General features: G+C 40.5%; 1 protein-coding gene across 3 annotated transcripts in view; it reads left to right on the forward strand.

Annotated features, from left to right (window-relative positions):
* Window positions 1–7,547: 7,547 nt before the first annotated feature.
* Window positions 7,548–25,935, forward strand: part of Epb41l4a (erythrocyte membrane protein band 4.1 like 4A) — a 204,919-nt gene continuing 186,531 nt past the window's right edge. Inside the window, exons 1-2 of one of the 3 annotated variants that reach the window (XM_020186298.2) lie at window positions 7,548–7,678; window positions 8,019–8,421. In XM_020186298.2, coding sequence (XP_020041887.1) covers window positions 8,323–8,421 — 99 coding nt within the window. In that variant the 5' untranslated portion in view covers window positions 7,548–7,678; window positions 8,019–8,322. Of the gene's footprint in view, window positions 7,679–8,018; window positions 8,422–25,935 lie in introns of those variants that run through there. The other 2 variants (XM_020186300.2, XM_020186299.2) reach the window with 2 other exon arrangements.

The following is a 25,935-nucleotide window of genomic DNA, read 5'->3' on the forward strand; positions in this document are numbered from 1 at the left end:
TATATTTGTATCCTTCACTTACATTTTAGCAGAGCAGAATGATTCTGCTTAACACCATGTTTCCTCAATTATCAAAGATAATACATTTTTTAACATTTTAACATTTCTGAAATTGGGTGTATGTCCTACAATTGATGGTGTCTTTACTCAATTGGCAGTGTTTTTCTTTCTTTCTTAGTGGCAAAAAGAATAACTGTTATTGATACACTTGATGGCATCTTACACCAATGAAATACAGAAATTTGATTATAATTGGATATGTTCCCCTTCTTAAATATTGTTTTGTCCTATCTACAACCTGAACTACACACTACTGGATATCTACTACTAATATATAAATTATGTGTGTATGCAATAATGCTAAAATACCGATTTCATGCTTTCCTAGAGTTTTGATGGGGTTATGTTATAAGCAGTAGTGGATTATGAATGAGAAAAATTAATGAAGTATGACCTAAGGGCAGCAGAAAAACAAAGGGTCCACGGTTGGATTGTTTGCTTAGTTATTCAAAAGGCAAGTGTTTTTCCCCTTAATATAAACACAATATTCATAGTAAAAGGAAGAAAAAAAAAGGGAGATAGAAGGGCAGGAGTCCCATGGTCAAACCCAACTCTGCTACAAGTAGACACTTTATCTCTTTGCGTCTCAATAAATTCATCTGCACTATAATTAAAGGATAAAATTAGGTTATCATTAAGTTTGTTCCAGATTTTACATGCTCTGGGTCCTCTGTAATTGAATTGCTTATCACATTTTATAGTATCATCACCAACATCATCAACTATAATCATGGTATCAACAAAGCAGGCACTAAATATAGATTAAGTGAATTATTAAAGATTACTTCTCGTTTTGTGAAATGTAACTAAGCTTCCTAAAGGAACAGGTTATTACAACTCTTTTGTCAGTTTGTCTTGGACACAGCTTTAGTGCTATCTCTGATAGCATTCCTCATTTATTCAGGACACCTTGAATGTCACTGGTCTGTCAGCTTGCAAAGGAAAGGTCTGAAGTGTTTACTACTGCCCTATTTGCTCATGTAAGTTAATTTTTAAGGAAAACAAGGAATAGCCAATAAAACTTCTGCCATCCAAGTGCCAATCACAGAACCCAGTAATACACAGGACCATGGGAAACCTGAGGAGTGAGGTGCATCTTCAATATACAGTCATGGGTGTGTACCTACTCCAACTCTTCATTACTACATCAACCAAAGTTGCTTTTGAAGAAGAAAATGGATAGCTGGCAAAGTAAGAGTTTTCTAGAAGGGAATGGAACTAGAGTCCAGTTGAGGATGCTCAAAGGAAATTTCTCAGAGGTGAGGATTACACTTCACTCATTCATTGAAGACGTTTATTGGGTCCATTATCCATTGAGGCACTGTGATCTGAGCAGCAGTCAGGACCTACGCAGGAGAAAATGGAGTATAGGTGAAGGTTTGGGGAAAAGGAGAGTTTCAGGAAGATTTTAAGTTGGGAAAACAGCTCACAAAATGAAAAAGGGACAAAATAAAATAGGATTCAGGGACAAAAGTCAATGATTCACGGCTCACCATTGAGCATCAGGTGATCAAGTGACACAGATTCTAAGAGATTTTCCTGGTAACTTCCTCCCCGTTCTCTTGTTTTGATTGCTCATTTGGCCTTCTTATGTTCTTTATGTTACATTTTTAATTTTATTAAATTAATTCCTGAAGGCTGGGTGTGATGATGCACACCTGTAATCCCAGCTACTTGGGAGATACAGGTAGGAGAATTGCCAGTTTGGGAGACACTGTCTCAAAAATAAAACATAAAGGCTGTGGGTGTAGCTCAAGTGGTATACCACTTGTCAGGCATGAGAGATGCCCTGGGTTCAACCACCAGTACTAAAAAATAACAAAAAAGATTAATGTTTGAAATTATAAAGATTTATTTGGCCACAGGAGTGTATATAAGGAAGAAAACAGAATTCACTCAATTTTGCTGCAAAGAGAAAACATTGTTGATATTTTCACACATGTAAGTTAGTTCTTACTGGATTAATACCCATTTAAAAAAGATATCATAAATTACACTTTATGTTTTTATTATTTATTTATTGGCAGCACTGGGGTTTGAACTCAGGGCTTCATGCTGCTAGGTACTGGTACTGCTTGAGCCACTCCACCAGCCCTGTCTTTTTAAAAATGATTTTAAAAAAATGTATTCAGGTAACACAGGCACAGAATATCAGGGAACAAAATTGTAAAAAGAAATACAGTAAAATGTCTCCATTCTAGCCTGTCTGGTAATCACATGTACCCCTTACACATAGGAAAGGTCTGATTTCAGTTTTTCTTGGCAATGTCTTAATCTGAAGGCTAGATGCGAGTTCAGAGGTCATCTACTCCAGGGTTTTCTTTGCCCGACATTACACAGGATTGTACCTTCCCTGGCACACCTAAAGAAGAGCAGTGAGTTATTACAAGAAGAAAGAAATGGAAAAGCAGGACGTCAAACATGAGGATCCTCAACATGGATCCCAGATCCCTTATTTTATGGATGAGCCCACAGAGGGGATTCCTTCAAGGGCACATAGGTTGACTTAAAATAGGAATGATTGTAGGATAACTAAAAGTCCACTTCCCTATATTTTTTCCTCAAAATTGTGTAGAGGAATTAATACCTATATCACCAAGCCAGGCGTAAATCAAGTTGGTGTATTTTATTCAGGAAGCAAACCTGTAGAACATATGAGCCAGGTATAATAGTCCATAGTTAGAACCTAGGTTAGAATCTAGAAAAGGAGTCCCATTTAAATGAAAGTCAGCTTCATTAACTAGTGATTTGACAGCATTTTTTGGGTGAATATAAGAATCAATTTCAGTTTAAATTAATTGATGCTCATTGTAAAAATTGCAAACTTTCTTTAAAAAAAATAAAATGGATCTTCCTGCTTGATAACTTTCCATGACAGTATGTTATACATATACATGCTTACTCTTCTCTGGGTATTCTATTATATGCATACACTATAATTAATTTAGTAACTCCCTGTTCTTAGGCATTTAGACTATTCAAAAAGTTTTAATATTGTCAACATGACATAGTAAATATCTTTTCACAGATATCTATGCCTCTTATTTCATGAGGTTAAATTCTTAGATGCTGAATTTCTGAATCAAAGTGCATGCATATTTAAATTTCTGACAGATCACAATCCAGAAAAATGGAGTTAACTTACTGTTAATGGGCATCACAAGGCCCATTTTATCCCACTCTTGCCAACTTTTGGATCCTGTCTCAATTGAATAGACAAAAGTTGAGAATCCGTTGTTTAAAAATTTAAAACTGCCTCTGAAAGGACTAGACATCTCAACTAGCTTCTCCCACCCCCTTTTTATTTATTTATTTATTGCTAGCTTATATTTGAACAGAGAAGGGAGAATAGGATGTTCCAAAATAAAAATTCTAAACCACTTATGCCAAACACAAACCATTTTAATGTATTCACCAATAAAGATTAGTAACTGTGCAAAGTAAGAACTCTCAGTAACCCCAAAGCACATTTACTTGGTAATCACATGGTTAAAGAAACAGCTTTAGATGGCAGGGCAATCTTGGAAGATGACTTCTCTTGCAATGTGGTAACAGCCTTGAGGCATTTCAATAAATGAGATCTAAGAGAGAGGATAGCTGGTTAATGCCATGTATGTGAAGTGAGTCAAAGGCAAGATGGTCTTAAAAACTGGATGTGCCTGGGCATATATGAGAAAGAAAAGTGAGTATGGTGTCCAGATAGACTAGGAAGTGTATGATGAGACCAAAACAGGCTATTTCCCTTCCTTAAAAATTGCTCTTTCTGCTATTATCTACTTGCCAGGGTCTTTGATACTCTTACTTTGCAGGCGTTAATTTGATAGATGAGGGAGAATAATATACAACTACCCCAAGTTATTCATAGGTAATTAGGAACAGTTTTTATTATTTTTTGGAAAGATACTTCTAGAGCAGTGGTTTTCAAAGTCTTTGCCAATCAGCTGTATCAACATGTCACCTGGGAACTTGTTACAAAGACAAAATCTCTGTTTCTACTCAGTCAGAAACTCTGGGGGGTGGGGACCAGGAATCTGTGTTTTAACAAGTCCTCCTGGTGATTCTGCTGCCTTACTCTTGGGCATTTAAGTAATGAAATTATTTATCATCAATGTTTTCAAGTTTTGTTTTCTTTTTCGAATTACAGTTAACTTTTGGAAGTTTGGAAAATGTAAAACTGTGAAAAGATAACCAAAGACTTGGGTTGTTTAAATGCATCTTCCTAAAGAGAAAAAGACCATATCCTTTAAAGGAATTCTGTGCCTGGCATTTTGCAGTACCTGTTTTAGCCAGGGGTGGGGGATTCTTTTTGCATATTTTTAATGGGTTTCATTATGATATCTTCATTCATGTATATAAATGTACTTTGATCACATTCAGGGGGATGTTTTATGTAAAGTGAAATCTCTTCTTCCAGGATGAGGAGTCTTGAAGCCCTTCACAGATGGCTGGCATATTTCCATAGAATTATAACTATTCTGAATTTGTGTTCCATTTGACTCATCTGTGTTAGGTTTATTTTCACAAATATCGATTAAAAATATTTTTTATTAAAAAACTAAAAAGACATCAAAGACTTTGATTCAAGCTTTAAATAGAATGCATTATGTTAGGAACATTGAAAAGCTACTTGATTTTTCTGGAAAAAATTGTTTCAGTAGTATCTTGTGAATTTGTTTCTCTGGATAGACAGAGAAAGTCTTCCTACAAAATCCTCTGGAAAATGAATATTCAGCTTTCAAGAAAGTGGCAAACTGTTAGCCAATGTGTCATATTATGTACATACCAGCAGTGTCAAGACTACTCACCAACACGTGGTATGGTGGTATGACAGCCATCGAATTAGCTCTGTAATGATATCGTGTGGTGATTTGAATTTGCATTTCTCTAATGACTAATGATGTTGAACGTCTTTCCGTGTGCTTATTTGACATTTGGATATCTTCTGATCCAGTCAGTCGACTTTTTATTTAAAAAGACATAAAAGCACATGTTCATATACAGATATAAATTCTTACTATGGAGTGGTTTGTCTCCTCAAAATTCTTATATTGAAACTCCAACCTAATGATCAGATATATTTCGAGATGGGTCTATAAGGAGGAAACAAAAGTTAATGAGGTCATTAGAGTGGTGCCCTGATGCTAAAGGATTTATGGCCTTACAATTCACGCCAGAGAGGTGGTTCTCTCTCTCCTTCTCTTTCTCCATGAACACATAAAAAAGTCATTGGAACACAGCAAGATGGAGGCTATCTTCAAGCCAGGAATGGGTCTTAACAGAAATGCTGGCACCTGCTCCATTTTGGTGATTTTGGACTGGAGACCTCCAGAAAACTGAGAAAATAAATGTCTGTTGCATAAAGCTACCCAGTCTATGGTGTTTTGTTATGGTGCTGAGCTGACTGATATGGTCTACATAGAAGCTTTATTTGTAATAGGCCAAAACTAGAACTACTCAAATGAATGGGCAAATACATTGTAGTATACACATACAATGGAGTACTACTAAGCAATAAAAATTGAATGAACTATTTCTATACACAACATGAATAAATCTCAAAATAATTGTACTGAGTGAAACAAACCAGACAAAAGAGTTCACATGGTGTGACTCCATTGATAGAACTTGAGAGAGCATAGATAATCTGTGACAGAAAGCAGATCTGTGGTTGCCTGGAAGTGGGGTATGGTTATGCATGGGACGGAGGGATTACAAGGGTACAGGAGAAAATGTTAGGGAGTGATGGGTGTATTTGTGATGATGGTTTTATAGATATAAAAATTTATGAAACATGTCAAACTTTATTGATTGCTTTAAATATATGCAGTTTATGTTATGCCAATGATACTCAGTAATGCTGCTAAAAGCTGTAGAATTTTCTTATCTTTAGGAAGCTCTAATTTTTTGTTAAACAGATTTTTCATTTTCTTTTCTGTAGTCCCTGTTAAAGTACTAGTAAAGGAAATGCCTCACTCAGCAAAGGCTGTCATATTTGTGGCATGTCATGGCTTTGCACCTTCCTCTGTGTGAAGCCTTTTCATTACCATCAGAGACAACAAACAAAAAACAAAGGGCATAAAACTTGTGGCAGCAAAAGTCAAACTGGGAAACAAAAGATTATGCTTGTGTCTTTCATTTTGTTTTTGCAAGCTTATGTGCCTCTGTTGGATATTGTGGTAAAGAATACAATTAATTACATCTTTCAGTCACATTTGGTAATTGGTGATTACCAAAGAAAACTGTATTACAGAAAAGAAAAGCCTTCACAGCAAAGATGTTAAATCCCACAGGTGTCAGCTCATAAGCTGGGCAAAACTTTGACAATAAAACCCATTGAGTATTTGATTAGCATTTCAAAACCTACTTCAATTTCATAGAGTCCTTGGAAAACAAAATAGGGCTTTATTAATTACTTTAGGTAAAATTCATATCATACTTTGGAGGTTGTACAGATGCACTGTTTAGATGGGGCCACAATAGCAGGGAAGGATGAGGCTTCCTGTAGAAGACTGCGGCAAATCACTGTACGGAAGGAAACCCCCTCAATTTTGCAAACTGTTCACTTTAAGTGTAAGGTGCTACCGTAGCCAGTTTTCCCTCCCTCCCTTCCGTGCAAAGCGCTATATCCTGGGTTTTAAGCAATATTTTTTAGCTTTGTCTACCCAAGCGAACAAGTGGTAGAGGAGGGAACCCAAAACTATGTCTGATTCCAAAGTCCTTGCTCTTTCTAATACTCAGTATAGAGCAGTTTTCTGGGGGAGGGGGCTACGGTCCCCTCTTACCTCGCGTCCTCCTCTTGTGTCTCCTGTGACTGCGATTCGCGTTCACTAGCTGTGGTTCCCAGCTGGAGAGCGCACACTGCACCTGCTCTCTGGGCCAGCAGGGCCCTGCCTCGCTCACAGCTCAGCCTCTGTTGTCTGTGCACAGACACGAAGACCCACCAGGGGTCACTGCAGCCTTAGCGCTATTGTGCCCTCCAGTCCCGGCCGCGGCCGGCCGCGCGGAGGGCGTGGGACCGGGATCGCCGAACGCTGGGGTCGAAGCAGAACTGCGCCCTGCATTCCCGGCGCCAGCCTCCGGGTCTCCTAGGGATACGGACACGACGACCTCACGACCGCGGCTCAGTCGCGCGCAGCGTGCGGCTATCTCGCCGCGACCTGCGGGCACCTAACGATCCGGACCTCCTCAATTCCGCCCCCCGCCCCCAGCGGAGACCCCGCCCAGAAGGGACGCCCCCGCCGCTGTCGCGGGGGCTCCAGCTCGGCTCCGGGCCTTTTTGCAGACGCCTGGGTCGGGCTGCGCTGTACCTGGGCTGCTTCCGCCCAGGTGCCGCCCCTCGCGCTGCCAAAAGAACTTTCCCTGGAGCCTGCGCGGCTCGGCGCGCCCAGGGCGCACCCCGCCCTCCCGCTGCGACCTCAGCCGGCCGCAGGTCCCCCGACTCCCGGCTTTTCTGAATGTTCTGCAGAAGCAGCATTTCGCCGCGGACGCAGGGCATTCCCAGAGGGAGAGCTTGAACTTGGCCGTACACGTTCCCGTTCTCCCCTTCCCATGATGTGTTCCGGAGCCCCCAGACGGAAGCCGCACCCCGCGACGAGCTGATCTCCCCTCGCTAGTGTCGGTAAGGCGCACTCTGTCCTTTCTCATCTTCGGGCCTCTCGGTGCCCGCGGATTGGGGTCTTATGGGGATGGCCGAGGGAGTGACGACCTTCGCCACTGCCCCTGCGTCTGTGGGTGGGCGTTGTGGCTCCCCCTGACACAAAAGGGAAGCCCAGAGCTTTCCATTCAGCCAGCCCAGATGGGGGGCTGCGGGGCGGGGTCGGCTCTGGAAGTGCGCACCCGCTGGGGACCCTGCGGGCCGAGGGGCGGCCGGTGCGTCGCGGTCGCGCTCGGATTGGTGCGGGCGGAGGGAGCGTCTGGAGCGCTCGTCTCTATTGCCAGGCGACTCCGGTCGTTCCCAGGTCTGCGGGAGGAGCCGCGTGGCCCCTGCCTTCAGAAGAGGAGCCCGCGCCGGAGCCGCAGGATGCGCGGGGACGCGCCGCCGCCCTCCGCGCCCAGTTCCGCCGGCGCTGCCCCGGCGGCTCCCGGCCGTTGAGTCCCCAAGCCTTCCCTGCCCCCCTCGCTCCTCGGCTGTCCGACCCCGGACCCCGCCGGACGCTGCTCCTCTCGCCCTCGCCACCGCGCGGACAATAAATTAATGCCTCGCGCCTGAGGGGAGCGGGCTGCCCGGCGCCTCGGTCGCTGCTTTCTCGCCTGGCTGCAGACATGGGCTGTTTCTGCGCTGTTCCGGAAGAATTTTACTGCGAAGTTTTGCTTCTGGATGAATGCAAGTTAACCCTCACCACCCAGCAGCAGGGCATCAAGGTAAGCACGGCCGGGGGCGCATTCCACGAGTGGGCAGCCCGGGTGTGTGTTTGTGTGTGTGTGTGTGTGTGCGCGCTCAGGGGTCCGTGGCTTTGTCTGAAGGTTGTCACCACCGATCGGTGACCGGCGGGCAGCTGCGTCTCTGCGCGGTGGAAGGAGAGACAGCTGCCCCCCTGCGCGCAGATACTGGGTGGACGTGTCAGGGCGGGTTAACTTTGAGTTCCTTCTTTTAAGTTTGACGTCCCAAAGATTAGTCAACGCTCCAACTCCCAGCTGGAATTCACGGGCCTGCAACGGGGACAAAACTTTGTCTACCCCCGGCTTCCCCCCAAAGCATCTAGGCCCCTTGCAGCTCCCCAGAGAGGCGCAGAATTGAACACATAAGCGGCACCTAACCCCCGTGTTGCAGGCAGGATTCTGTTAGGCTTTGTTGGAGGCTTCCCCCCACCCCCCGCCCTTGGTTGTGTTCTTGAGAGGAAATAAACTGGTTCACTCGTTGAAACACATTAATCGGTTGTGGTGATTGTGTTCTCTGGGTTTGTACCTGGATAACTGCTACGTTTGCACTGAAAATAATTTCTCTATTCCGCAGGCGAGCTGGTTTTATTCCCACATTTAAGTAAACATCTCTCAAGGCAACTCAGTAGTAACGTTGCTGCTGTTTGTAGTGATTAAAAATGCAATGACTCCTACTAACCTACAGAACTGAAACAAAAAGCCTGTAGAGCTTCCATAGCCACTTCCTTAATTATGATGAGTACTTCTGTTTCTACCTGCCAACCTGAGGATGCGCCTGCGCGCTTGGTTTGCCCTGCCAACAATTTAACTACAGTGGAGATACGAATCCAGAGGTCTTACTGTTTTGTTTCTCTTTCCCCGTCACTTTTAAATCACTAAGACATTTTGGAAAACGCGCAGCTGAGTCTGGTGAAGGGAAACCGCCCCCCTCTGATAGAGCTGGCAGGCTGAGAAATCAGGTTCCAGCTGCTAAGCGTCCTTCCTTGTCATTTCAGAAGTTAATCCCAGTGGGGTAGGCCCTGGGCATTTCCTCATGCGAATCCGTTTTTTACACAGCTTTATGCATTCTACAGTAACTGCTGGCTAGAAGTCTCAGCATTCTGTGGCCGTTTTTGGTGTGCAGGATTCTAATTTCACAGGTGTAATCCTTTTGCAGAAGAAAGGGGCTACAAGCTAGAAGATTGTTAATCCTTTCCTTTAGGAAATTGTTTGAATATTGTTCCTCCAGTAAGTGTAATAAGCAAAATCTAACCAGATTCTCATTTGGTGTTTTCTTTCAAGATCAACAATACAGAATCTTTCGGGGGAGAGTGTACATTTTGTGTTTTTGAACTTTTCTTTCCATTTCCACACAGCCCCTTCATTTTCCCAAAGAAATCAAGGAAACAACTTACCTTAGAGGGTGATATAATGTTCTGTGGTATTCTATGTGACTAAAATAGGCAAAAATAACAAAACATCCTAAGTTTTTGGTAATACATAGATTCTGTGTGTGTCAGAGTGGAAACAATTAGAAAAAGATAAGCAATGATCTGATACTAAAACCACGAAGAAAAGTGCAGACTGGAAATTCATCTGGAGCCTAAAGTCATCTGCAATGTGAGCTTCCTGTTTAATCATGAAAGCCATACTCCTGTCAGCTGTGGGGTATGTATATTAGTCTGCCAAGAGAACAGCCAAGACTTGGGATCAAATAGAATCATTTTGTCAAAGAAACAAATCAAAAATCCTGATCCATAATCATTTTTAATAACCTGATAGTGCTTATCTTGTTTTACAAATAGGTTGAAAGTTGGTGAGTGATTCAGTAGCTTTATAATACTGTTATTTTGGCTCTATGCCATATAACCAAACAATAATTTAAGCAGGCTTTGGTTGGAAGTAATCATTTCACAACAGCCTTGGCCTCTTTTGGTGTCACAAAAGCATGCTGTGATTATTTTGATGGCCATGTGTGTAACACAGATGTTGTCTGCTGACATTAAGCACACTATCTGTACTACTGTGCTGCCATAAAAATGCATGTGTCAAGCCCTGTATACTGTGGTGTGTACGGAATTAAACACATCCGAATATTGTCAGTGATATAGGGCATGAAAAAAGGATCTCACATGTAAACGATATTCAAACATTATGTGTATGTATTCTGTACATACTTGACCTTTGATAAAAACTTTTCCCTAACCTTCCTACATTATGGTACAGTGACTATGTTATATTAATTAGATAAATTAGCTCCTACTTTAATGCATAAATGAAAAAGTAAACAATTACTTTAAAGTTTATAGCTAACAGCTACTATTATGGTGTTTTCTCCTGGGATAGTATACTTGATGTTTTGGTTAATTAGTGAATTAAAAACAAAGGTAATGCAAGGTGAAACGTATTTTGAAGGTAGAAGACACTTTTTTGTATTTTTTTTTTTGAAGGTAGGAAAGAAATATATATTCATATCTCAGAAAATGAGGAAATTTGAATGCAAAAATAATTCAGGAATTCCTGAGTATTTAGAAGAGTGAGAAAAAATTTAAATCAGAATTTTTTGGGTGGTCTGCCTGAAACTTAGTGTATTAAAGCTATTGCTAGAGTTTTAAAACTTGGAAAATTCATAGAAATTCTGGTTGAGGCTGTTACACTAGGAAAACCACTGTTGTAAGTACCAGAAGGATAATAAGAAAAATGATTAATGCTAATGAAAAAACTGAAAATTTCATCATCAATGGTAGGTGAAAACCATTCTTAACTTTATATTAACCGTCCATGTCACTGAAAACACAATTTTGCATGGACTTTGAGTACATTTTCACAACTTTATAATCATGTATTGCTTGGAGACTTTGTTTTTTAATTTCATGTTCTTGATGGTATTATATTTTTGTTTTTATATTCTTCTTATACTAACTTATGATAAAATATGTTCTGAAAAAATTTTAAAATAAAAAAAGCTAACATTAGTTAACCCATTTTCCTCTGAAATTAAAACAGAAAGAAATTCACTGTTTTTTTTTTTTAAAGCATTTTCTAATATTTATTTTGGAATGATCCTTTTTTCCTACTGTTTCCTATTCTCAAATGAAATGGAGAAAGCTGATTTTGCATTAAAATTTATTGACATATTTTATCTCTTAATAGAAGGAATTTTACTGATTCCTAAAGGGTTACCTAAGAATTTGTTGTAAAAAAAACTAACAACAAAAAGAATTTGCTCGTATTGCTGTTATAATAACACATTATGAGTTTCGAAGATTAATTGTAGCAAACTAAAGTAGAAGTATGAGAGAAGCTTGGAAAAACATTACTTGTGTGCCATTTTTAAAAATGTACCAAATTACAAATTGAAAAGTTAGTTATGAGGTAATTTCCTATCACTTAGATAAGTTTTTCATCATCTTTAGAAAAAAAATTGATGTGTTCCCATAGAAATCATTTCAGCTTGAAAACAATAGTTGCACATCTTATATGTTTAAATGAGTATTATTTAAATGCAAAATAATTTTCCATTTAAAAAATAATTAGAAAAATTAAATAGTATTTCTTGCACTCACATTAATGATGCCTTGGTATTTGCACTCTTGCTGGAGAGATAACCTCATTTGACAAGCAGGAAGTCCCTTTCATGCAGTTCATTGTTTGAGCCCTATCCAAGATTAAAAAACGCTAAGTTTATATAAGCTGCAAGCTATTGGTTGTGTGTTGAGCCCCCACAATGGCTCTTGGCTGTTTGTTCTCTGCTGCTATCTCTCTTGTTTATTCAAGTGAGAATTTCTGCCATGGTTGGTCTCAGTTTTTTTGAGTAACGTTTGTTCTGGAAAACTTTTGTTAGGCCCTTTGTAGTTCTTTGTGCTGTGGGAGGTAGAGATCTTTCTTTTTGTTCTTTTAGAAAGCAAAACTTGAATGTGGCTCAAACTACTTTTTCTAGATTATTTGGTTAGCATAAGATTTTCAGGGGGAAAAATCATAAGATTTGATTATAAATTTAGTTCTTAGAATTGCTGTTGCAACTATGAAAGAGATTAATTCTTTCATGTCAGCATGATTTTGGTCCTCTGAATTCTAAGGTTCTCATTTTTTGTAAATTGACTAAATTAATGAAACTAATATAACAGTGAGATGGAAACTCCATTAACATTTTTAAAGGCTGTGAGCATACTTTTTACCCAGTTAAAACATACCGTGCATCCATTAACTGTTAAATGTTACCTCCTGACCATCCTGAGGTTCTGAGGGAATACTGTGAGTCAGTTCCAGTCCTTTGATTAGAAATTTCCTTGTAATCCAGAAAAACATTTACAAGGTGAGGTTGTAAAGTGTATGGATCACACTGGGCATGGTGGCTCATGTTTGTAATCCCAGCTACTTTGGGAGACAGAGATACAAGGATTAAGGTTCCAAGCCAGCCCAGGCAAAAATTACCCATACCCCATCTCAGTCAATAAGCTGGGCTGAGGTGGACCATACTTGTGATCCCAGCTCTGCAGGCCATGGTAGGAGGATTGTGCTATGAGGCTAGTCCCGGGCAAAAATGAAAGACCCTATCTGAAAAAATAGTTGAAGCAGGAAGGAACTGGTGGTGTGGCTTAACTGGTACAGCACCTGCCTAGTAGGTATGAGGCACTGAGTTCAAACACCAGTACTGCCAAAAGAAAAAAAGTATATGCACCTCCCCTGAGAAGAATTGTACCTTGCATTCCACTTGAACTGGTAAAGAAAACATCTCGGAAGACTGGGGAAAACTGACAGCCATTCTTCACAATACCGCTCTTTTGATATCAGTCATGTAACTTACATAGGCTGAAGCAAATAATCATACGTTCATATCTCTGGTAAGCAGTTGTGGGTCGTGATAGATTGGTAAATTAGATGTGACTGGGATAGAAAGTGTCATTCTTCTGCACAGCATCCAGCTTACTGAAGTTCAGATGTTATATCCATGTTGAGGCCATGTAAGAGGAGCTGGTTTGTAAATGCCACCTCAATTTGATAAGGATTTTTTTCGAAAAAATGATTTAATCATCCGTGATTTGAATATGACTTAAAAACTAAGTAGGAAAGGTTTGTTACCTTGAACATCTGTCCTATTACAGATGTTCTTGGTTGATGGTGATTCCATTTCTTGTAGCCCAGTTACTATGTCTGTTTGTTCTTGAATTCTGTAAGTTTGAACTAAGCTTGAATGAATGCAGTGTTTTGTTGCTTTTAAGCATGCATGGTGATAAGGTTAAATCTACACTGTGAGGGGCAAAAATCCTCACTATCCTGAGTATAATTTGAATTCTATATCTGACTAGCCCTATGGTCAGTGGTATGTTATTTTTGTTAAGACACTCACTAGATGGGAAAGTAATTTTTTCTTTGGTATGAGTCAGGTTTTATCCTAGTCTGTAGGTCAGACGGTTCTGATGGACAGGCTGTCCTGTCCATAGTAGGGCACTCAGCAGCATTCTAGCTGCTACCCCCAAGATGCCAGTAGCTCGTCTCCTCTAGTCATGGCAACCAAAAATGTCCCTCCCAATGAGCAGAACCAACCTCTGTTAAGAAATAGTATCTTTTTTTTTTTTTTTTGGGACAGAATTTTACAGGCTGACCTCAAACACACCATGCTCTTACCCCCACCTCTGAGTGCTGGGATTATAGGCATGTACTACCACATCTGACCCAAGCTTCCTTTATTTTTATGTCTTTGTGCTTAGTCTTCTATACTGGATGCAGGGTTAATAACTTCTATTTTTCTTTTTTCCCTTTCTTTTGGAGTGGTGAGTTATTTATCTTCTATTCAATGAAAACAGTGATTATCTGTCTTTAATGTCTTATACTAGGAGTAATACAATGAAGTGATTAAAGCCTGGACTCTGGAGTCCACTACCTGGTTTTAAATATTGGCTCCACCAATTACTTCCTAGCTGTGGTGCCTTCAGATAGATACTTCTCTTTTCTGAGTCTCAATTTCATCCTCTGTGAGAGGAGGCAGAGAATAGTATTCACTTCAGACATATATGGTGTGTTGCATGTGGTGAGTACCAAGAAGCTGTTGACTTTACTCTCCCTCCTTTTCTCATCTTCCCCTTCTCATACTGGCTCATTCCTGTCTAGAGACAAAGTCCAGTTTCATTGTTTGACTCAGCACCCTACCTGATGGATCTTGCCCTGCCTATCCAAGTGATTTGCTCTTTGGATATGCAGAGCTGCTTAGTTTAACGAACATTCCAGGCTCTTGAGACTTTGTGCACGGGATTCCTGCTGATGGGTGTACCCTTTGCTTTTCCCTAAACACACCTCATCTGAGCCATCCTTGACGACTGAATCAAGTGTCCCATCCGCCAGAAAGGCTTCAGCTGAGCCTGACCAGGCGGCGTGAAGTGCTCATGCACGCTTCACGCACGTCCCTGTCACTGCACCTGCCACAATGCAAGCCATGTTTCTGGATTCATCTGTCTCCTCCCGCAGCTTGTGAGCCTCTATCTGTGAGCCTGGCAACTAGCACTGTATACCTCATGTCATCATAGATGCTTATTGGCTGTAACTTGACTAGCAGAATGAATGGAGTGTTACAGTTAGACTGGGGCATATTGAAAGTCTTTAATATGGATAATGACATTCCTTTATCATTTTATTTTTATTCAAAAAGACTCCAGAATAAAGTGAATTTCACTGTGAAAAACCTGTTGCCAGGATACTCTAATTTCTGTGTTGATAACGAGTAGAAAATGAGATGATGCAGTGCACTGAATGTGTGCGGCACACTGCCGAGCTGACCAGCAGCTTTACAGAAAACTTGAGTCATGTTGGTTTTGCCTTGTACTGGTAACGCCATGGCTTTCTTTCTCTTTTAAACATAACTTTCTTCTTCCAACTTGAGAGTCTTTTAGAAGAAGTGCAAATTTCATGAATCGCCAATAGAGTGTCACTTCACTTTTCTCCTTGTTTCCTGTTCTTTACATTTCTTTAAAAAAATGGTACCGGGGTTTGAACTCTGGGCCTGGTGCTTTCTAGGCAGGCACAGTACTACCTCTTGAGCTGCTCCTCTAGCGTGGTCTCCTGTTCTTTAGATTGTCTAAAGAACTATCTTTAGAAAAGTGTTGGTTGGTTTCAAACTGTGGGTTTACATATTGCTATAATTTTTAATCTTGCTCTACCACCCATTTTACTCTTAAAACTGCATAAACCAAATCTGACACTGCTCTAAGGCTTAATAGAAAAGACAGAGTGAGGGCTGGGGATGCAACTCAATGATATGCGCTCTTGCCTAGTATGCATGAGGCCCTGGGTTCCATTCCCAACACCATCCCCCCCCCCCAAAAAAAACCAAACCAAACCCCAGAGTGAATAAGTTTTTCAGTCTGATTCAAAGCGTATTTGTCTGCAGGCCTGTGACAAGTCAGATACAGATTGGCTGTGCCCCTCCTGCCTCTCTGAGATTGACTGCTTTGGCAGAGAACCTTATCTCTAGTGTTTAGGCTTATACATGTGACTCCTACTCAGCCTGCTGTGGGTTGCAATGACTAACTGTGCCATTTGTGTCTACAGCATGAGTTTTGTTTCTAAGTCTCATATATTAGGATTAATCAGGCACTTATTATCACATGTCATAACCATAGACTAGGTGTGTGAAGTTCAGGAACCGGTCAGTTTACTTTGTGACTCAAAAAGCTTGTAAGTATAACTTGGAGAGTCTGTGCCATTCTGAAAAATGTGAATTGCATTCCTGTGCCCTCTGAGCCATGTATGTATTTCCTGTTTTTCTTTTTTAAGTGAAACAGCCATCCTTCCTTAATGCTGCATATTGTTAATCCCTTTCTCTGTAACTAAGCACTCTTGTGAAGAGATCCCTAAAGGATGAAATGGCTCCTCCAAAGGATCTCCTAATAATTGTTGAAAACTTGAAAGGCTGGCTGCTCTTCCAAACCTGTGAGATGATTGTTTCCTAGTGGAGGAGACTGACATGCCCAAAGGGAGTCAGAACAAGAGAGATGGGGCAGTGGGAGTGCAGAGGGCTAGCCCACTGGACAGTAGCCCAAAGGTCAGATGGCAAGGGAGGATCAGCAGACTGAGAGTGAAGCGGGAGCCAAGCGCGAAGCATGTTGTTTAGAAAGGACACAGTCTCAGTGCTCCAAAGCTCAGTTAGTGACTCGGAGTTCCCAGCTTGTGGGGATGGTTAGAATGTGGTTAGAAAGTGTTTGTTTAGAGTACAGCTTTCCACATACACAGAGACATGACAGAGGGTTGGGTTCCAGAGCTAGCCCACAGAGGCCATTTGTGTGTATGTGCCGTTCAGTCCTACCTTGCCGTTCCATCAGATCCTGGTGTGAGAAGCAGTCCTGTGATTTAACTATCTTAAATGCCCTATGTCAAAATTGTTTTTTTCTCTCCTATTCTCACCACTTCTGACTTGTTGTGACCTTCACATCCAAATGGGTCTTCTAACTGGGGTGCTGTGTGGTTCTTTAATCCCTGTTCTTCCCCCTCCTTGCCCTGTGTTCAGGTCTTGGTCTGCCAGTAATTACTGGCCTTGTGATTGGGCAAATGATTTTTTTCTTGAGCCAGCTTCAGTTTTCTCATCTGTAAGTTGAGAGTGTGGTATTGGCCTCATAGGATGGCAGTAAGAATTTGAGAAAAGAATTTAAGGCACATAGGGGAAAAGGTGCTCAATAAATGTTAACTACTAGTATGTATGATATACTGTTTTTGAATACATTTATTTCTCAATTCCAATTTGGAAATTCTAATATCTCTTCATCTCTGCCCAAGGTGACATAGGCTTTTGAGGGGTGTGGGTGATAGAGGTGGGGAGCAGTGGTGATTGGATATTCATGAATACTGATGACTTTTCAGATCTCTATATTTGAAGGAGAAATAATGCCCAGCTTTGCATCCAGTCCTGTTGCCTTAGCTACCACTGGAATGCTAAAATGCCACATCTGTACTCTTAGATATGGATGACACATCTAGTTGTTGTTGCTGTTGGTTTTTTTGGCAGTACTGGGATTTGAACTCAGGGCCTCATGCTTGCTAAGAAGGCACTGTACAACTTGAGCCACTCCACCAGCCCTAACACATCTAAATATATACCCTTAGTCCTGATTTACTTTTTATTATCTGGCCTGTATTTCTGATGGCCTGCTGGATACCACAGTGAATGCTTAATCTCCTTTCATGTCCCTCTGCCCCCTCCAGACCTGTTTCTCCTCCAGTGTCTTTAGTTTGGTGAATGATAACATATCAGTCAAGATACTTTGGTCTCCAATTACAAAGACCCATTGCAAGCTGCCTCAATGTGAAGAAGTTTATTAGCTCACCAATTAGGGAATCCAGGGGCCAGGAGAGAGGACTGAGTAGGTCAGTGACACCAAGGGTCCTGCTTCTTCCATCTCTTCCTTGCTCTGCTGCCTTGCAAGTTACTGCTACCTGTAGTTCTGCAGCAGATGGCCGTGTGGTCTGGAGTTGAGGAGATGATATTTGCATATGGCACTGTGCTAGGCAGGAATAGAAACAGTCTTACTTTCTCCAGAAGTCCTGCAGCAGACTTCCCTGTGTCTTTTTTAATCAGAATGAGTTCTCTGACCATTCTTGAGCTCCAATGGCAATATATAATCACCTTTAGAGCAGTGATCCTCCTGGGAACAGGGAAGGGCTGGGATCAATTTCCCAAGGGCAGTGGCTGTACTGGAGAGCAGCTGAGTCAGAAAGAAAGGAAGGGAGCTGTGGGTGCTATTGGCCATCAGCAGTGAGCCTTCTACCCCTGGGGCCAGCATCCTTAAATTTCCACATCTTTCCAGGTCTTGGAGTGCCCCCTCCTGAACATCTAAATTTATTTCCTCTCCCCCTTTTTCCATTGCTTCTGCCTTAATTCAGGCCCTTCTCACTTCTCAACTGAACACTTTGTAGTACCTTTCTGATCCCTGCTCCTGCTGCCTGTTAGCCTCTTGTGTCCAAATCTAGGGTGGTCTTTCTGACCCCTCTACGTACAACACTTTAATGGCCAATTGGCTTTTGTGCTTAGGTTTAAATTCCTAGCATGGTGGCAGTGCTTGGAGCCCTTCAGGTTCAAGCTCCCACATCCTTTCACTTCTCTCACCATTTGATTGCCTAGCCAGACTGAGTTGCTTCCAAAGTCTTTGAATTCTTTGCATTCCCTCTTACTCATGTCTTCTTTGCTTGGAAAGTTCTAGTCCACCTCATCATGTTTGAGTAGAGTACCAGCCCTTAGCACAGAGAGTCCTGCTCAGGTGTCAACCAAGGACTCCTCCTTGGTGGAGAGCTAGAGTCCTTTTTCTGACCCTAACCAGGCCTGCATTTTATTGTAGTGGCTTCTGTATTTTCCTTCCCATCTTGCTCTTGGAGGAATATAATGGGGTGAGTTGGGCATAGGCTTCAGTCACAGATAAGCTAGCTTTTAGTCTTCCTCCCATTTGCTAGCTCTGTAAACATGGCCAAGTTACCTTTGAGTGTTCTTCTTTGTCTGTAAAATTAGGGCAGGCTTTTCACCTTATTCTGAGATGCTGTACATGAAACTTTTAGCTCTGTGCCTGAGTGGTAACTGCTATACTAGGATGGAAAGCCTTGAGGGTGAGGACGAGGATCCACGGTCAAATACCGTACCTAAGAAATGGTAAGCATCAATGAATTAATGTTGACTGGATGAATCAGTCTGAATAAGAAAGAGAAACTCTTAAACTAATGGACATAAGCTAATGAATCTAAGGAAAAAGACATTTCCTTTTATTTTTGAAGGTTTCTGGGTACAAGTGGTATGCTTGCTTGAGTCCTCAATTTCTTATTTAAGTTTTAAAAGAAGCCTTATTGATGTAAATCACATACCATGAAATTCACCCATTTATAGTGTACAGTTCCATGGTTCTATGTATTCAGAGTGGTGCAGCCATCATCACAATTATTTTCAAGCATTTTTATCACTCCAAAAAGAAGCCTGTACCCATTAGCAGTGACTTTGAATTTCCTTCTGGCTCTCTACCTCCCCCACCTCTGAACAACTTTCTCTGCTATTGATTTTCATCTACTGGACATCTCATATAGATGGATTCATATAATATAGCATCTTTTCTGACTAGCTTCCACTTTGCCTAATGTTTTCAAGATTCATTCACAATGTATCATGCATCAACACTTCATGTCTTTTTATTGCTGAATAATATTCCATTGTATGGGTCTACTGTATTTCATTTAAATCAGTTGATGGATTTGGCTTGTGTTTACATTTTGGCTATTATAAATATTGTTGCTATGAAGATTGTGTAAGTTTTTCTGTGGACATATGTCCTAATTTTTCTTGTCTTTACACTTAGGAGTAGAGATTTAACAGTTTTATACAAGAACTAAACTCTTTTCCACAGTGGTTGCACCTTTTTTTTTTTGCAGTACTGGAGTTTGAATTTAGGGCCTACTTCTTGAGCCTCTCCATCAACCCTTATTTTATTGTGATGGATATTTTCGAGACAGGATCTTGCAAACTATTCACCCAAGCTGGCTTTGAACCACAATCCTCCTGATCTCTGCGTCCTGAGTAGCTAGGGTTACAGAGGTAAGCCAGTAGTGCTCACCTTTACCATTTTACATTCTTACCAACCAATGTAAGGGTCTCACCAACACTTCTTATAATTTGTCCTTTTGATTATAACAGGATCATCCTGTTGGGTGTGAGGTAGTGTCTCACAGTTGTTTTGATTTTCATTTCTCCCTGATGACTTGAGTTGAGCATCTTTTCATGTGCTTATTGGCTGTTTGTAAATCTCCTTTAGAGAAATATCTATTGAGACTCAGGCAGTTTTAAAAATTGGGTTGTTTGCTCTTTTAGTATCTAGTATAAGGTTTTTAAAAATATATTCTGTGTTCAAATTTCTTATCAGGTATTTGATTTGCAAGTATTCTCTCTCATTATTTTATTTTTTTTGGTGGCACCGGGATTTGAACTCAGGGCCTCACGCTTGCTTGCTAGGCAGGTACTCTTACGCTTGGGCCAACCCTTTTTTGTGATTTTTTTTTTTTCGAGGTAGGGTCTCGAGAACTCTTTGCCTGGGCTGGCTTTGAACTGTGATCCTCCTGACCTCTGCCTCTTGAGTAGTGAGGATTACAGGTGTGAGCCCAGAGCCTGGATCTTTTTACTTTCTTCATAGATTTTTTTTTTCAAACAGAATTTTAAATTTTGATGAAGTCCAGTTTTTTAATCTTTTTTGTTAATGCTGTTTGTGTTATATTTGAGAAACCATTGATAAACTTAAGGCATGAAAATTTACTCTTATTTTCTTTTAAGAGTTTTATTGCCTAAAGTCTTACATTTAGGTTTGTAATCCATTCTTCATATTCTTGCATGAGGTCATCCATTTGTTCCAGAACCATTTGTTGAAAAGACTACTGTTTCTCCATTGAATTGTCTTGACACCTTTATTAAAAAAAAAAATGAGGTGGCAATAAATCTGAGGACTTACTTCTGTATGCTCAATTCTATCCCATTGATCTATATGACTCTTTATGTATCTTGTTTATTTTTACTAGTTCCTTGATCAGATAGGTGGTGTATACTTCAGTAGAGAAAACACTCATAGTTAAAAACATTTAATATTCTGAGAAAAATTTCCTGTAAACTTTCTGGGGGCAGTGACATTGTTTTATGTCAAATCCTCAAAAACTTAGAAGAATGCCAGGCATGTGGTACTTAGTAAATATTTGCCAAGGGACTGATTGATGGGTTGTTTTAGTCATGCTGGTGCTATTGCTTTTGCAAGTTGAAATTGTACTTGGATATTTAGATTTTCCAAATCTTTCTGTACAAAGTGTCAAGTATTGTTATTTATATTCTATAAAGGATTTGCCTTTGGTTCTTTCTGTAGATCACTTGGTGAAGGACTGGATAAGTGTGTTTGTATATGTTTTATGAATAACTGGTAGTGACAACAGGTAAAGAGGTTAGGAGTTAATGTCATCTGTGTATGTTTGTGGTTTTTATATATTACCTTGAGACATACTGAGAAATTGGTAGAGATTTGTTCTGAGAGAGATGATGTGTATTGTTTTCCCCTCCCTAGGAAAATAAGATTGCTAGCTAGAAAACTGAATACACATCTTCCTCAATCACTTACAATCCTGAACGTCAGGGATTTCTAGCAGGATTGTAGCTTAAAACCTAGGGAGCAGACATGGCTTTCCAAATTGGACTATGCTCCCCTGTGACTGAGGGAAATTGTAGCAAATCTTAGTGGTATTGAAACTGACATAGTGTGAGCTTTACAGTCTTGTCTGGATTGCACATCTTTAAAGCCCACAGCTACTCAAACTCTTGAAAAGATCCCGATAGATGTGCAGGCTACAGAGCTCCATTTGCGAAGGCAATCTCAAGCGTCTAGAATCTAGATAGCACTTTAGCATCCCCAAATCTTTCACACAATCTCACTTCTGCTTTCATGGCTTTTTTCTGTCAGCCACTCATTCTTTTGCTCAGTAGCTCAGCTGTTAGATCCTTTGCACTAAATGTGTGCATGGTGGTTTATACTCAGTTGATTCAGCCCCATGATGGTCCCTGAAAAGGCAGCAGAGTGTGGAAAAGGGGACATAAATTACAACAGTCTGGATGTCACTTTGAAAGTTAGACCTGGTGTAGGCATTCACATCATCTGATCTAGCCCCCACATTCTACAAGTGAGGGAATAGGGACCCAGCATGTGGGTTTAGACCCTGTCTGAATTTCCCCTCTAATTCTTTTCTTGGTGCTCACCCATCCCCACTTTCTTTGCAGTATGAAAGAAAGGGAGAGCTGGTTATAGAAGCAGAGGTCAGGATTTATTGCAAACCACTTAGGTCCACTGCCAATTCCATCTCCTCTGTGCTCCCACCCCCTTCTGCAACCTCTTTAAGGTCTTCCTAGGTCTATGGTCTGCCCTGATTACTTTGTGTAGTCTTAGCATTTGAATTTGAGGTTAGGACTTTTCCTGGCTAGGTCTTTTCTTTTAATTTATATAAAAGATGGCTTATGTAGAATTTCTTTTCAGAATGACAGTTACTACATTTTACTTTAAAGCTTTGGCTACTTTTTGAAAATATTTATTTAAAAGGTCTAGAGTAATTTATTTAATGGCATGGTTTGAGAGCTTGCAACACTCAGTCTTTATTTTGTAAAGCCTTTCCCCTGCCTTCCTACAGCTCCATGCTGACTATCTCTCCAGGAAAGAAAATTAAAAACTGATTAGTGACCCTTTTTATTGCCTGAGGGAGGGTACAGAGAAGAGAGAGAAAGGTAAAATTGTTCTTCCATTGAAAGGTTCAGTGGGGCCGGTCATCAGGAGGCTAATAGATCCTTTCTCCTGATAATGATTATTTCAGATTATTTTGTGCTGCTGCTGCTGTTTACAAGGGCACTTGGAGGATATGCAGATTTTTCAGAATTCCTCAGAGAGCCTGCTTCTTTTTTCTTTCAGACACTGTTTTTCCATCATGTTTTGGAACAGTTATTTGAAGACATCTAGTTTTGAGTGTGAGGGCATATTGGGGTCTGTACCAATTGTATGTCTGTAATTGTCGGTATAAATTTGTAAACTCAATTGTGTAGGAATTCATTCAAAGCTATTATGTACTCAGTAGTGTCAGGATTTCTGATGGGGATAATGAAATAGAAGGAGGACTCTTGTTCATAGGAAGTTTAACTTAGGTATAAAACAGCAGAGTGTATGTAATACAGAACAATTTATAATCAAGTATTGAGTTATGTGGTGGAGATCTTAATATGTGCAGAAATTCTTATAGGAAATTATTTCTCATATGTCCAGATGAGGTTAATCAGAAAAAAAAGTATTTCAGAAAAAGTGAATACAGGCTCTCACAGTGCCTTATCTGAAACTCTTGGAGCCAAATAAATGTGTTTCAATATTGAAAACTTACCAGATTCCAGTAAGATTATATGGTATATATGTTATCCAACCTTCTCAGCCTGGCCTGGCTCATAAACCAAAAATACTAATATTTCTGCAACTTAACATTTGGATATTCACAATAAGTAGGGGTAAGTAGAGATTATAAGAAGCTTTTTAGCAAATTTGTCAGCTGTATTGGGGTTCAAATCAAGGCCTAGTGTTTGCTAGGCAGGCACTCTACCACTTGAGCCATATTATCAGCCTTTGTAGCAATTTATAATAGATCTTGTTCTGGTAATAGTTATCTGTTGTGATAGAGCAAATGATTGCTGTTTGGCAAATTAGAAAGAATCAACATTTATGTATATTTTAGTTTCTGTGGGTCAGACAGAAATCCAGGGATAGCTTACCAGAATGATCTGGTTTAAGGTCTGTGATGAGGCTACACTCAAGCTGTGGCTGAGGTGTCATCTGGAGGTGATCTGCTTCCAGGCTTGCTCATGGATATTCCGCAGGCCTTAGTTCCTCAGTGACTGTTGGCAGAAAGTCTTAGTGCCTCACTACCTGGGCCTTTCCATAGGTTCCTGAATATGCTTGCAACATGGTGGCTGACCTCCAAGGCAAGTGATCTGAGAGACAGGGATACCAGTGATGAGAGAGTCAGGGGAGAGGGAAAAAGAGGGAGAGGGAAGGAGAGAGACAGAGAGAGAGAGAGAGAGAGAGAACTTAGATGGAAGCTACAGTCTTTTATAACATCCTGTTATTATTTGCTATATTTTGTTGGTGATACTAATCAACCTTGATGTGAGAGAGGGCTACACAAGGGATTGAAAACCAGGAGGTGGGGTCACTGGGCACATCTTGAAGGTGGATTATCATTGTCCTCAAATGAGTTTAAGTCAAAATTTTGGTTTTCATATCTTTTTGGATTTTACATTATGGAGAAGTGATTGTGAGTTCATATAGACTTTGCCTTCCTAAAAATGCCGACTTGTGAGGGTGGCCTGTGTCTCTGAAGGCTGTCCAGGATGAAAAGGCAGTGTGAGTACAAACATAAAGAGCGTGGTGGGGGAAGACAAGGCGTGTTTGGGAACTGCTGGGGAAAGTTAAATTTTAACCACCTGGCTGTTAAATAATAATTTCATTTGGAGCTTTGAGAGATAATCAGTGCATGATGAAAATCCTGAATGTCTACAGTAGGAAAGATGGTTTGAATGGGAGGAGAGATGTGAGACTCAAAAAGCCCAATTCCTTTGCTTGTGCTTTCATTTCCTAGCTTGGAAAAGTCACTCACTGTGTTGGAGCCTTAGTTTTTCCATTTGTAAAATTAAATGGATGCTAATATTATCTCATTAATGTCACGGTGTTGGAAAGCCCAAAGAAGATAATGGCTAAAATCCTAGAAAAATGTTTTTCTTCTCTTTCTTTGCCTTTCCTTTTCCCTTTCCTTTTGTAGACCCTGGGTTTGAACTCAGGGTCTCACAGACGCAAGGCAGGCGCTCTACCACTTGAGCCACTTAACCAGGCAGTCCTAGAAATTTATAAAGCGCTATAGCATTATCTTGTGGCTGCATCATTTACCTCGTTACCTTTGGCGTTACTTAACTCTGTGCCTGAGTTCCATCATCAATGGGATGAGGATAATAATACTATCAATTTATAGGTTCTGATGAGGGCTGAATGAAGTAAGACGTGTAAGAGCTTAGAATAGTGACTAGCACTTGGTAGCGTAATAAAATGAATAAAGGAGCTGTCATTACCTAGCCATATGGTGCTACATATGCCTATGGAGAATTTTCAAAAGTGAAATAATGATTTAAATGAACTTAAGACAGTTATAAACAATGAGGCAACGTGAAACTTTTTTTGTTTCTTCTTCTGTACTGGGGATTGAACTCAGTGTCATTTGCTTACTAGGCAAGTGCTCTATCATTTGACTCATAGTCCCTGTCCTTTTGATTTTTTTAGTTTGTTTTTCAGATAGGGTTTCATTCTAACTTGGCTTGGGCTGGCCTGGGACTGTGATTCTTCTATTTCCACTTCCTGAGTAAGCAGGCACCACAACTGTGTGCCACCATGCCTGGCTTGTTTTCCAGATGGGATTTTGCTAATTTTTGCCTGGGCTGGCTTCAAGCAACAATCCTCCTATCTTTGCCTTCTGAGCAGCTGGGATTACAGGCATGTAAGACCACACCTAGCAAAATGCAACTTATCTTAAAAGGCTTTTATTATTTGCATTTGCTGATTAGAAGACTGATTTGTTGGGTTGGGCAGAATTTACTTAGTAAACAACTACCTCTGCTTTTGGTGTTGACCTTCATTTATAGCTTTTCAAAATTTTGAAGGTCATAACTGAAAGTTAATCCCTTTGTATTACTGATAAGATAGTAGTCAATAATAGACTGGCCATCTTGCCTGCCCAAGCAGAGATAGGTAAGTTTAGTTTAGATAAGTTTAATCATTTGAAGGTGTGTTTCAGAAAAGAAGCTTAGACTGGAGAATCTGGCTAAGTTTACAGTTAAAATTCCTGTAGAAGTAAATTTTTGGCCAAAAAAAGAAGACACACAGTTATTTTTGTTAATGTCAGTAATTAAGATGCTATGATTTAAGCCTTTGTAATAATCTGAATTTCCTTCTTTTT

This window comes from Castor canadensis, chromosome 6, assembly GCF_047511655.1.
Source record: "Castor canadensis chromosome 6, mCasCan1.hap1v2, whole genome shotgun sequence".
Taxonomy (NCBI): Eukaryota; Metazoa; Chordata; class Mammalia; order Rodentia; family Castoridae; genus Castor; species Castor canadensis.